Here is a 12,558-nt window from a genome sequence, read left to right as displayed (position 1 = left end):
TCAGGGAAACTAGAATCCATCAATGCTGGTCGACTATTGTACACTGACATGAGAGGCATCAGATGGTGAGTAAAAATCAGTGGCAAAACATTTTTAGGTCAGTTCTACTACTAACACAATGTGTCAGCATCAATTATACAATTAAATATGCTACATTTAATTTAATGTTTCTCCAACTCCGTGTGATAAGGCAAATCTGAAATTTGTGTTCAGCTTGAAGTTGCCCCTTTTGCAGGAACCAAATCCTTCGAAAAGAATTATTGTCCAGTGTAATTCACCCTATCCACACCCATTATCTCCAGTTCATGCTGACATTAAAACTGGCTCTCTATATTCAGGATTCTTCCCAATGACTGATGCCATGAAACACAACTGGGCTGTTACTCATTGTTGCAAGACCTGCATCAAAAGCTGCATCATGGCTCCCTTTGAGCATTCATTCTGATGCTTCTTATGCAAAAAGACAACCATAACTCCCATTCAGCACCCCAGCTCAATGTTTCTGAAGAACTTTCTCAGCCATGATCTCCCTGCCCCTAGCAATTGCTATGATTAGCTTTTATGATCCTTCATTATTTCTGCTGAGGTCCAGAGAGTTACAACTGTTCAGGCATCCGTGGGTCCACCTGCCATATCCACCTTGCCTGCTAAGATTGGACCATGAGACAGACCATGAGATTACCAGGTACCTGCCCTTGGACCACATTTCTTCCAGCATGTTCCAGATTCAGTGTTTCTTTGGGAAAGAACAACTTCCAGCTTCTCAGCAAAATCCATTACTGCGCAGAACAGGCAGCGCCAAGGTGAACAAGCCTTATTTTATTGAATGGTGAGGCAGACCAATCGTCCTTTTTTCTGTTTCCCCTGAATGTTCTTAACCTAGAAGCTCTTAACCATGCTCACCAGCTGACTCTGGCATTACAAATGTTCAAAAGCATATGGGGAAACATCAGCAAATAAAAATATAAACAATAAAAATTATTTTAAACACACCAAAAAGCACACATCTATTTAAAAATAATTTCATTCATTTAATCTGACGGCATTAAAAAAAAACATTGTTCTTGTAATAGACCTCTCTCTGTTGTTTTGAAAGGGACTGATTATCCAGGCTCAGTAGGAGATTTTCTAAGAGCTGGGAAATGTGGATCTGTACTATCCCATGAAGACTTCAGGAGTAGTTTACCATCACAATGGATCCTGCAGTGGAGGCAGTATAGTGGAAGGTTTTATGACAAGCTAAGGTCAGCAGAGATCTGGACTAGAATTTCTGTAAAGAATGGCATTGAGGCAGAAGATTCTAATGAAATTTCAAACATTCCCACTCCTCACCCTCTCCATCCTTGAAGTGCAGGTCAGGAACGCCTCAGTATGATCATTAAATGAAGCCATGGGACACAGAAATATACTACACAATTCCCACTTGGTTCAATTTGCCCATTCTATTCTGTACTGTTGTAAAATGGGACTCGTGCATCATACTCCTGTCAGAATTACTTCTGTAAACTTACAGTCCACTAAATAGTTGGCATAAAATTGACAATCACGATTCCAAAATTCTAAGCAGCTTTTTTAAGACAATAACCAAAGAGCAAAGGGGCAATTGACGCAGCGTTGATTCCAAACAAGCATGAAACATTTGAATGTTAATGTCAAGCAATCAAAATTGAATGAGATAACAGATATCTGATAAATTGCCAAAACATTTAGCATAATTTATATCAGGCTTTTGTAATGGGCATCTATAGCAACAACATTTGATGCCTGTAGAAAAACTATGTTGTCCCAAGGATATATGAGGCAAAGATATTTTTTATAGGCCATTGGAAATCCTTTGATTAAATAGTACAAATTTAACATACATTTCTTACAATTCCTAAATTCTAAAACACTCAACAAAATTCGATCTATATATATTGATCACCTTCAAACAACTGAGCAAACAATTATAAAATGCCAAGTGTACCTGTGGCAATGTTATGGACTATTCCAACTGATGCTGTGTGATAAATGACATCAGCACCATCATTTAAATAATGCACATTGTTTCGGCAGTCATTACCACGATATCCAAACGCCAACACAAGTGTGAGATCCTGCCAAATAGAAAGAAGAATGCAACCTGGATATATAAAGGTGAAAATTCAGGAACATTTGTACTTCCCAGTGTCTCATCAGCACTTTTCTGAGAAACCAAGCATCAGTAGGTACCCAGGTAAGATTGATCAAATAAAATGAAATGACATAGGTAGGCAATCACTACACACATAGTCCAGATATCCTACCAACACTTGTTTGAATTTGTGGCTGGGAATAGGAAACTAAATTTAATTCCCAAGGAAAAAGGAAAAAAAAAAAAGCAGATTCTGGAAATCTGAAATTAAAGAAAAACTCATCAGTCGAGGCAGTATCTGCTGAGAAAGGTCCAGAGTTAATGTTTCAGGTCCATAATCTTCAATCTAGAAAACAAGCAAATTTTTAATGGCCAAGCAAGGGGTGGAGGGCTACTTCCTCTTCACTCCCTTCCCATAGGGAAATGAGTTGAAGCAATGAGGTACAATTAAAATAGAGGTTTTCAACCTTTTTCTTTCTACTCACATCCCACTTTAAGTATTCCCTATGCCATGCGTGATCTGTGATTAGAAAGGGATTGCTTAAGGTGGGATGTGGGTGGAAAGAAAAAGGTTGAAAACCTCTATTTTAATTGTACCTCATTGACTCGTTATGTGCACGGTTTCATAACTCCAAAGGAAATGGTCCAAGGATAATTTTTCCTCAAGCAAAATATTTCAGTAACAATTGGGTCTAGAGCAGAGATTCTCAACCTTCCCTTCCCACTCACATTCCACCTTAAGCAATCCCTTACTAATCACAGAGCACCGATGGCATAGGGATTACTTAAAAATGGTATGTGAGTGGAAAGAAAAAGGTTGAGAACCACTGAAATATATATTTCAACTTTGATTGATATTGCTTTAATTTTACTGTTAAAAGATCAAATTATCAATTGACCTGCTTCCTTAAGTTTAAAATAGGGAATTATGGACAAATTTGATCAACTTAAAAACAAACACATCCCAGTGTAGCAGTGCAGATAAAATAATTGATTTACTTTTGGGTGGGAAGTAAAGAACAAGATGGGGCCACTGTTTAGGAAGAACATGTGAAAATTCCTGCTCCTATTTACCCACTTTTCCCTTTCATGCACGTAGTCAGAGAGGCAGAGAGAAATGACTCCTCTGCATCACTTGGCATATTTCTATAACTGAGGCAGTCATTGCCTATCTCTGCATTATTGCATGTCTTGTAGTTGTACTTAGTACCAAGAAGTGCTTTGACACTATCCAACTTCAACACGCACAGTCACAAAGTTCAGAACATTGTGAATAAAGCTTCTCAGGATTTAAAATATGTTAAAAATCCAAATGAACCATTTGTTCAAATAGAAATCAGTCACCTACCTCGATGGGTTTCTTTCTCCTCCCAACATGGTTTGTTTGCAGTTTCTCAGGCTGAGGCAGAGCCCTACTAACAGGTGGTCTGAAACAAAGAACTGTAACTAAGAAAAGTTTATCTGTCACCTATTCCAGACTTAAATAATGTAGGCAAAGAATGACGGGAGGAATTCAGTGGATAAGGAAGCAGCCATAGATGGAAATGGTCAGTCAGTCTTTTGGGTCAGGATCCTTTATCCTGTATCGAGGGACCAGACCCAAATTGTTGACTTTGCTGCCTGATCTGCTGAGTTCCTCCCGCAATTATTGGATTACTCAAGATTCCAGCAGCTCCAGTCTTTGTTTCTTTAAATTAAATTTAACCTGCATACCAGCACATCTCAGTATACATATTTGAATTCTCGGGTTTATATCGCGAAACAAAAATTGCACTGGAAATATATTTTTGTGATATGTACATTTTAAAACAATTAGATTTATTTTTAGATCTACAAATGAATTTTCCCTGCAGTGGAATGGTAGGCAACCAAGAGAAATCAACAATTATGGGTGGCACAGTTGGCGTAGCAGTTAACGCAACGCTATTACAGCGCCAGCGATCAGGTCCAGGGTTCAAATCCCACGCCGTCTGTAAGGGATTTGTACGTTCTCCCCGTGTCTGCATGGGTTTTCCCTGGGGGCTCCGGTTTCCTCCTGGTACAAAAACATACCGGGGGTGTAAGTTAATTGGGCGGTACGAACCCATGGGCCAAAATAGTCTGTTACCGTGCTGTATGTCTAAATATAAATTTAAAACATCACATGTACCAGGCTTTTCCTTTAAGCACTCTGTGTCCATGTGGTCACATAAAATTTTACACAGAATAGACTGAAGCAACATTGCCTTCTCCATTTTTATAACATTTTAATGATTTTTTTTCTTACTTAAAAGTGCAAATGTATCATTCACTTCCTCAATACCTAACTATTTAGTATTTCCCCCAAGCACGCACCACCCCCCATCAAACCAAATCAAATAACAACGCTGGAGAAGGGGTGGAGGAGATTCACCAGGTTGGAACATTTTAGTTAGGAGGATATGCTAGGTAGGTTTTCCCTGGAGCAGAAGTGGTAAAAATTGAGGTGTACAAAATGATGAGGGTTATACATTGGGTAGACTGCAGAAATCCTTTCCTATTATTGGAGATGAATAAAACTCAGAGGGCAAGGAATTAGGGTAAAGAGGGAGAGATTTAGAGGGGATCTGAGGGTGGGCTTCTTTCCCCGGGGAATGGCAAGTACATGGAATTATCTGTGAGAGCGAGTGGTGGAAGCAGTCACCAACAGCATAAAGAAGTAACCAGATGAGCACTTGGATCACCTTGACGAGGAAGGCTATGGACCAGGTGCTGGAAGATGGGTGCCCACTGATCAGTATGGACATTGTGGGCTAAATAGCCTGCTTCCATGCTGTATAATCTACTAAAGGGCGTAGAGTTGAACAAAGGAAAACATTATTGTAAAAATCTGAAACAAGTGTTGCAAGGAAAGATTTGAGTATAGCCTTACATAATACAAGCCAGTTAACATCCTTTATGACAGCAGGCTACTTACTAAGAAAATTATTTTGACAATGGAATCAATACAAGTAATAAAATCTGCAGAAATATTTTCTCAATTCAAATGAATTAAAAAAGTACAAAGGAATCAAACTAGACATTACTTTCCTTGAAATTGACAGACAGCAAACTCAGCTCCATTAACTATTTAAATCTTCAGCTACTGAAATGTAAATTTATCAGTATGTTCTTTATGGACAAGATGTACTGCATGTATTGAGACAATGTCATGGTTATGTTAATTGATTTCTGCAAAGTTTTGGCGTATGGAAAATTGTTGATTGAAATTATGAAGTTATATCATTGAATGAATAACATGCTTTGTTTAAAAATACCCTGTGCGATTTCTCCTTTAGGGTGGCTTGTGTCCACAGACAGCTGTCAGGCCACTGTATCAATTACTAACTAAACCATCTCACAAAATACTTACAGGAGCTTATATAGCAAAGCTGTAAATTTGCAGTGCTAACATTATAAAAATGATTTTTGTACAGATTTAGCTTTGAGCTACAAAATGCCACAGATAACACTCTACAGCTACTTTCGGAAACATTCAACATCCAAACAAAGTGTGGGCCTGCCTAAGGTAGTTATCCCAACGGAAATGTAGTCCACAGCCACCTGCCTTTTTCAAAGAGGGGCCTGCATATTGACAAGCTCAGCTGTGTTTGTTGGGGGTGGATAGAATACCAACGACATCAACAAAAACAAGAAATATTTGACAGTTCATTTCAATGATTCCCTGATGCTTAAATCAATTATAAAGCAGCCTCTGTGGAAGGGCCTGTCTCTTCACCTCTCCTCCTTCATTTGTGCAGTATCCTCTTACACGTTGGTTCCTCCTCAGCCCTTTCCCAACCCCATCCCCCTCTAATGCTTGAAATATTTCTCTTCCCTTCCAACCCAAAATGTTGAATGACTACTTCTTTCTACATTGCTGTCTTGACTGATGAATCCCTCCAGCTTCTCTTATTTGCCAAAATCCTATGAGTTTATGCAGCTTCCCCAATGAAAGGCGTGGGGAGCAGCTGCCATTTCAATCACTTCCATTGCAAACTATAGAGCACAGCCTTTGGAAGGAAAGTGGTGAATCATTGCCTACAGCTTCAGAAATCCCAAAGTTGTTATACAGGGAAATGTTCAAGTCAAGTCAACTTTGTTTATCGTTCATACCATGCTTGCACAGTAGGACAAGATAGCATTTCTCCAGGATCACGGAGCATATTTTCCGAGATATATGTTAGGAAAGCAGTTAACACATTAAAATATTAAGATGTATACTCAAAATCCACAGCGCACTGTCCACATCTGTACTGGGAGTTCAGGAGCCTGATGACTTGGGGTAAAAAGCTGTTATCCACTCTGGACATAAGGGCCCCAAGTGCTTCGGTACCTCCTGCCAGATGGCAGAAGGGAGAACAGTTTACATGTGGGATGTGAGGAGTCTTTCACAATGTTTATTGCTTTCCACCTGCATTGAGTGTAGTAGATATCCTTAATGCTAGGAAGAGGTTCCCCAATGTTTATAGTTATATGAATAATATTTCTTCAAAACATACTGGCCAGTGTTTGCAAAAATGTCAGAAGTGGGAAGATTCTATGAATGCATCTGTATTTATAGTGAAGATTTGAATCAAGCAATGTTTGGAGTTAAACGAGAATCTTTCAAATCAGTAATAATGCAAGCACTAATGTCTGTGACATTTTCCTTTTAACTTCATTAGTTGGACAAAAGTTCTCATGCAAAAATCTGTGTTGTTGAAATCATGATTAAACGAAGATGATGAGTTTTGCTGCAATTAATATGACTATAAATGCAAAGCTGCGAGTTTACATTAGTAAAATATAATCACAGGTTTCTTGTCATTTATTGGTTGTGAAGTATTCAATCAGGTTTTTACCAGACCATTTAAATTTGACATTCCTTTCATTACATGACTGAAATTTTGCTTAATATTTTTTATTTTGTATCAGTTGGATATGAAAGTTAATATAAAATATGCCAAATGATGTATAAAATACAATTACCTTGAGCCCCTTAGCAGCACAGCAGCAGCCAAAAATAAATGCAATATATTGTTAAATGATGTTATCAAAATGACTAAGTAAACTGCATATAGATTACATTTAGAAATTTATATTTAGAGCTATTATAACAAAGAAATCTAGTGATTCAGGAATAATCTGTTTAAAAGTGATATTATGAGTCTTTGCCACAGTCCTAAGAATTCACTGACAGTCACTAAAATTGATGGCAGTGACTGGAGGTATTTCCCTTTTCCACTACAATCGTTAGGATTGAAAATGATAGAAATTAAACAGTGCAGTGCAAAGTGATAATAACATGCAAATCAAAATCAGGCAAGATAATAATTATAGGAAAATGAAGGTGACAGGAACTGTACCCATCTCTGACCTTTTCATGCCAGGCTAAAATTTGTATTAAATTGGTAATCACAGACTTTTTGAAAGACATAAAAAGATGGAGAGACCACCATTTTAAGCCTTGGCTAAAATTTCAATACACCACCAGCATAGTCACTTGCCACTAATTCATGGACAGTGGTAATTCTCCAATTCCTGCTTGAGTGAGTCCCTGAAACAAATATTAATCCAGTTGATCACGGAAGAAATCAAGGTTCCTGCTCAAGCTAATTTTTCATTGACATTTAACAACAAGAAATGTGGATATAGTTGTTTTTTTCTTTTCTGTGCCAGATGACCATAAAACTAAATACAAAGATCTAGTTTGGAAGCAACAACGGAGGCACTATTAAATTTCCTGATTGTATCTGCTTATATTCTTTTTTAATGATAAAAAAATCAGAGAAATAACATATATTGTCATCCAAACTCAAGGGAAAGGGTTGTGGACACTGTCATTTAAAAGAGCGAAGTGTCCAAATTCAAGCTTGATTGTTGAAAAGTGTATCAAAAATTTCATTGCAGGTATTTTAAATGTATCTCGGCCAAATTGATGCTCTGCTATTTCGGTGATGTATGGAAATCCTTCATTGGCTGGTCAGAATGCAGGAGTGCTCAGAACAATATCTGAACACCCGATGTTACTTTGGAGACAGTTTTCTTATGCAGCCATGCAAGAGCTTTCTGGAGCTAATTCTGCCAATATTTCCTCAATCGTTTTTTCCATTGGAAAAAGATGGTTATTGGCTGTCAGTTGATTTGAGTAGAAGCCCCAGTAACAATTAAATCCACATCCTGTTGCTCTGGATTGAATGCTTCAAGTACAGTTGTTTAACATTAGCTCTTTAATTTTAAAGCAAATAAATTAGACTCGTGATCATAACCTGCTTTAGGAATGCTTACCTTACTATTCCCTGCCTTCAAAGAAAGCAAGACGCACAGAAAAAGGGAGCAAGAATTAGCAGAAAGGTTTGAAAATAGATTATGTGGAATTTTCAGCTTCTGTCACAAGATGAGAAACAAATATTTGTGGGCATCATAAATAGGTCTACTGTTATGTTAAGCATGTCATATGTCAAAACGCTTTACACAAATTATTATTATTTCTCCCTCTGAACATGCAATCCATTTTTTTTGCAGTACCGAGAATTTTTAAAATAAAAACTTGTATTTATAATGTTGCATTCAAGCAGATTAAGAATACAATATTTATTCTGCTATATCTTAAATTTTGCAAATCCAGTACTAAGTTACATCTGAGGCAACATCATGTTCTCCAAAACCACTTTTACTGCCTCTGCAATTCTGGCTTTCAAAGTTTGAAATGTCAAAGAGATGCCACAGCAAAATCATTCAGTGCAAAATAAGTGGTTTCTGAACTTATAATTGATGTGCTTCTGGACACAAATTGGGCTCAAAAAATACAAAGTTAAAAATGATTCTTCTTCGTCTCATTCACATATCGTCAAACAAAGTCTGCTACAAACTGATTTCTATCAAAATTAATATTAAATAAGTGCAATTGTGCAGTGTTTTAAAATGCAAGTAATGAACTCCATGTACATCTCCCACTGTCTCAAAAAGGCAGCAAACATACTAAGGGTCCCACCCAGACATGCTCTCTTCTCCTTCCTTCCATCGGAGAGAAGACATAAGAGTCAGAAAACACACAAAAACAGGCTTAAAGATCATTTCTACCCTGCAGCCGCTAGGCTGATAATAAACCACATAACAGAGCTCTCACACTGCTCTTGCTTGATGCTAATTGATCTTTTTTTTTCATGGTAATCCTATACTGTGAATTGTGCTCTATACATAGCTGCATGCAATGCTAGAGATAACCTGTTGATCTGTTCTCAGAAGAACTATTGTTACTGGTATTTTGTGACAAATAAATTGAAACATACTTTGATATACTTCAGAGGGGTAAACTGTATAGATTTATAAATAGTGAAACTGCCACAAAACAGTTAACATTCCAAATGTAAATAACTGAAGGAGGCTACAAAAATTATGAGGTACCATCTGCTATTCAGAACAGGGGATATCAAAAGTTGTACATTTGTGACCCAACCTATGCTTTGCATGGCTTCCCACTGGAACACTATAGTTGCACTAAACCTTTTGAAGCAAGAAAGCTCCTAATGTTCTGGAGGCCTTTCTTCTGTGGACAACTATGAGCTCAGACGAGGCCTCCAGCAGTGGAGGCTGTGGCAGGGCTCAAGGATTTGCATAGAAGACATTTGACAACTTGTTTTGCCAAAAGGTGACTGAGTATTAAGACAACAATGTTAAACATGGAAGGCACACCAATGAGATGACTGACAAAATGTAAAAAGTTTTTGAACAGCTTCTCCTGAACTGTAAATAATTTTCTCAATATGAAATAACTGACATTATGTAAAAGTTTTAAATATCTTACTCAATAAGATTGACATTAAGAATGTAAAGGGTGGAACAGCTTTATTTAAAGGTAATTTATTGTGAATAAAGTTTATTTTTGGAAAAAAAAACCTTGTGCTGCCAAAAAGCTTTCCCAATCTTTCTAATTATATCCATTGCAGCAACCAAAATCAGAGATAGTTTCCTTCGAATATAAGAAGACTAATGGTTAATCACAGACATAGTTACTAGAAAAGATCTGTTTTTAAAATCTAAATCTTACTAAAATCAAAACAGCTCAGGTGAATCTATTCAATAAGGTTGAATTCTGTGAAAAGAAACAAGATTGGAAGCAGAATTTTATGGTACACATTAGCCTGAAATAAGCATATAACCACAGCATTATAATAAACCAAGCTTTCTTAAATAAAAACCTGCATACAATCAACTTGGCAAATCCTCATTTTCTTCTAATTAAAAAAGTACAATTAGGCAAACAAAAATCTTCTCCTGCAGTTTGAATGAAAATTTACAGGTATTTTGCAAAAGCATTGTACTAGCAGTTCCAAAAGAATAATCAAATTAACTTGAAAGCCAGGACTTATTCAGAGAGCACAGCAACTCGATATCCAATTAGAAACAAGGTACCTTTCCTCCAGTGAAGGCTCTTTCTGTTGAAGATGAGGCTTGGTTCCAGACATTGGACGGAGACTTGTTGCAAAGGCCCTAATGGTGTAATTGATTTCAGTTTCCCAGGCAACATCACTGTCATAACCTACAACAAGCGTAACAAAATCAGTGTCTGGTGTTCATTAATCTTTATGACCACTTGTATATAATAACGGAATACAAGCTTGTTGAGGGGGGTGGGGGGGTGGGAACATTTGGAAATGTTAATCTGCCAAGAAAAAAATTTACTTTATCATTGGATGAATCACTAACTAACTGGTATAATGTATAATAACTAATAATATTTCATTTTCTCTGACATCTGAATATTTCAGAATTTAAAAATAGTATCACCATTTTAACATTTCAGAATATGGGTCTTCTAATCTGGTTTAAGCATTCTAAGATGTGCCTGCATGGGATATGGTTCAAAGGAAGTTCACAAGGATGATTCTGGGAAAAAAGATTATCATATGAGGAGCGTTTGACAGCTCTTGGCCTGTATTTGTTGGAATACAGGAGAATGAAGAGGAATCTCATGAACACATTTTAAATGTTGAAAGGCATGATCAGAGTAGATATAGAAAAGATTGTTTCTCATGGTGGGAGAGTCTAGGATAAGAGGACACAACTTTAGTACTGAAAGATGTCCGCTTAGAACAGAGATGTGAAGGAATTTCTTCAGCCAGAGAGTGGTGAATCTGTGGAATTTGTTGCCACAGGTAGTTGTGGAGCCAAGTTATTGGGCATATTTAAGATAGAGATTGATGTGTTCTTGATTAGCCAGGACATCAAGGCCAGGCAGTGGAGCTGAGTGGGAAAATGGATCAACTAATGATTAAATAGTGCAGTAGACTCGATGGGCTGAATGGCCTATTACTGCTCCTATTTCTTATGGTCTTATTGCAAAGCACCATAATGTATTTCATTCAGGATGGGTGGGAATATTCTGGGGATGTTTAAAAAAAAACACATATAGTGGGTCAAGAAAACTTTGTGCCTTACTGCTATTGAGCTTCATAATCTGATCAGTATACATCGAGTACATCTCTGTGCACTAATTCTATATATACTGAAGAACAACCATTGAAAATTACTTCAACTGAAATGTTTTGTTGACCTAGATCTCATAATTAAATCATGGAACAGGAAACAAACAAAATCCCAAAAGTTTAGTTGGGAAATGGTAAACTGCATTAAGTTGTTAAGTATCTTCAAATATTATGAATTAATTGAAAGATCTCTTTCTTGACCATTAAACAGTATAACAACTGGAATTTTGAGAGCCTTCAACAGATGTGGTAAGCAGTTTCCTTGGTTTTTAAATGCATATTTATTTCAATCAATAAACTCTACTGTGCCAGCATGGCACCCCAGTACTGAGATCATTCAGTCAATATTCTGAAATAAATACATGAAGTGTACCAACTGTGCAGTGAGAAAAAAAATATCAATATATTTTGTTTCAAGTTTCCACTGAATTGCATCTCCATGAAACCCAGTGTGGAATTGGATCAGATGATATCTTGTATAGATTTTAAACTCAGTGCATTAAGGTGATCCACTAGTATCAACATTCATTCTGGGGAAGCAGGGAAGGTGGGGGGTGGGGGGGCGGGGTCTATAACTTTGAGCAGAGTCCTAGGGTGGTCATAGCCGAAAAAATGTTGAGAATAGCTGGGTAGAGAATAGGAAAAAGACAGTAAATACTGTGAACTGAAAACATATTTTAAAAATGCAGAAAAACAGCATCCCTGCTGGCAATGAACAATGATGGTTTATTAAGTGAATTCTATGTCATGTGAACAAAAAAGGACCTGCTTTTAATTGGTTCAAAATATCCTCAAGAGGAAAGATTGGAAGATGTATAGAGTTGGATGCTTAAGGAAAAAGGAGAAGAAACTAAGAGAGTCATGGGGAATATAAAAGGATTTATTCACACTGATTTTATCACCATAAAAAGTAGTGATCCATCTTTCATTAAATAAAACAGCGTGAAAATTGGAATCATCAAAGCAGGGAAAAGTACT

The 12,558-nt window shown here is 37.1% G+C and overlaps 1 protein-coding gene across 4 annotated transcripts in view; it reads right to left on the bottom strand.

The window, feature by feature from the left end:
- LOC138753387 (echinoderm microtubule-associated protein-like 5) overlaps window positions 1-12,558 on the bottom strand; it is a 182,360-nt gene that overhangs the window by 25,783 nt on the left and 144,019 nt on the right. For 3 of the 4 annotated variants that reach the window (XM_069916317.1, XM_069916315.1, XM_069916316.1), the window contains 3 exons: window positions 10,508-10,634; window positions 3,462-3,540; window positions 1,967-2,096 (listed from right to left, as the gene is read on the bottom strand). In XM_069916317.1, coding sequence (XP_069772418.1) covers window positions 1,967-2,096; window positions 3,462-3,540; window positions 10,508-10,634 — 336 coding nt within the window. The other variant, XM_069916318.1, reaches the window with a different exon arrangement.

Source organism: Narcine bancroftii, chromosome 2, assembly GCF_036971445.1.
Source record: "Narcine bancroftii isolate sNarBan1 chromosome 2, sNarBan1.hap1, whole genome shotgun sequence".
In the NCBI taxonomy this organism is placed as follows: Eukaryota; Metazoa; Chordata; class Chondrichthyes; order Torpediniformes; family Narcinidae; genus Narcine; species Narcine bancroftii.
This window is presented reverse-complemented; position numbering and strand designations above follow the sequence as displayed.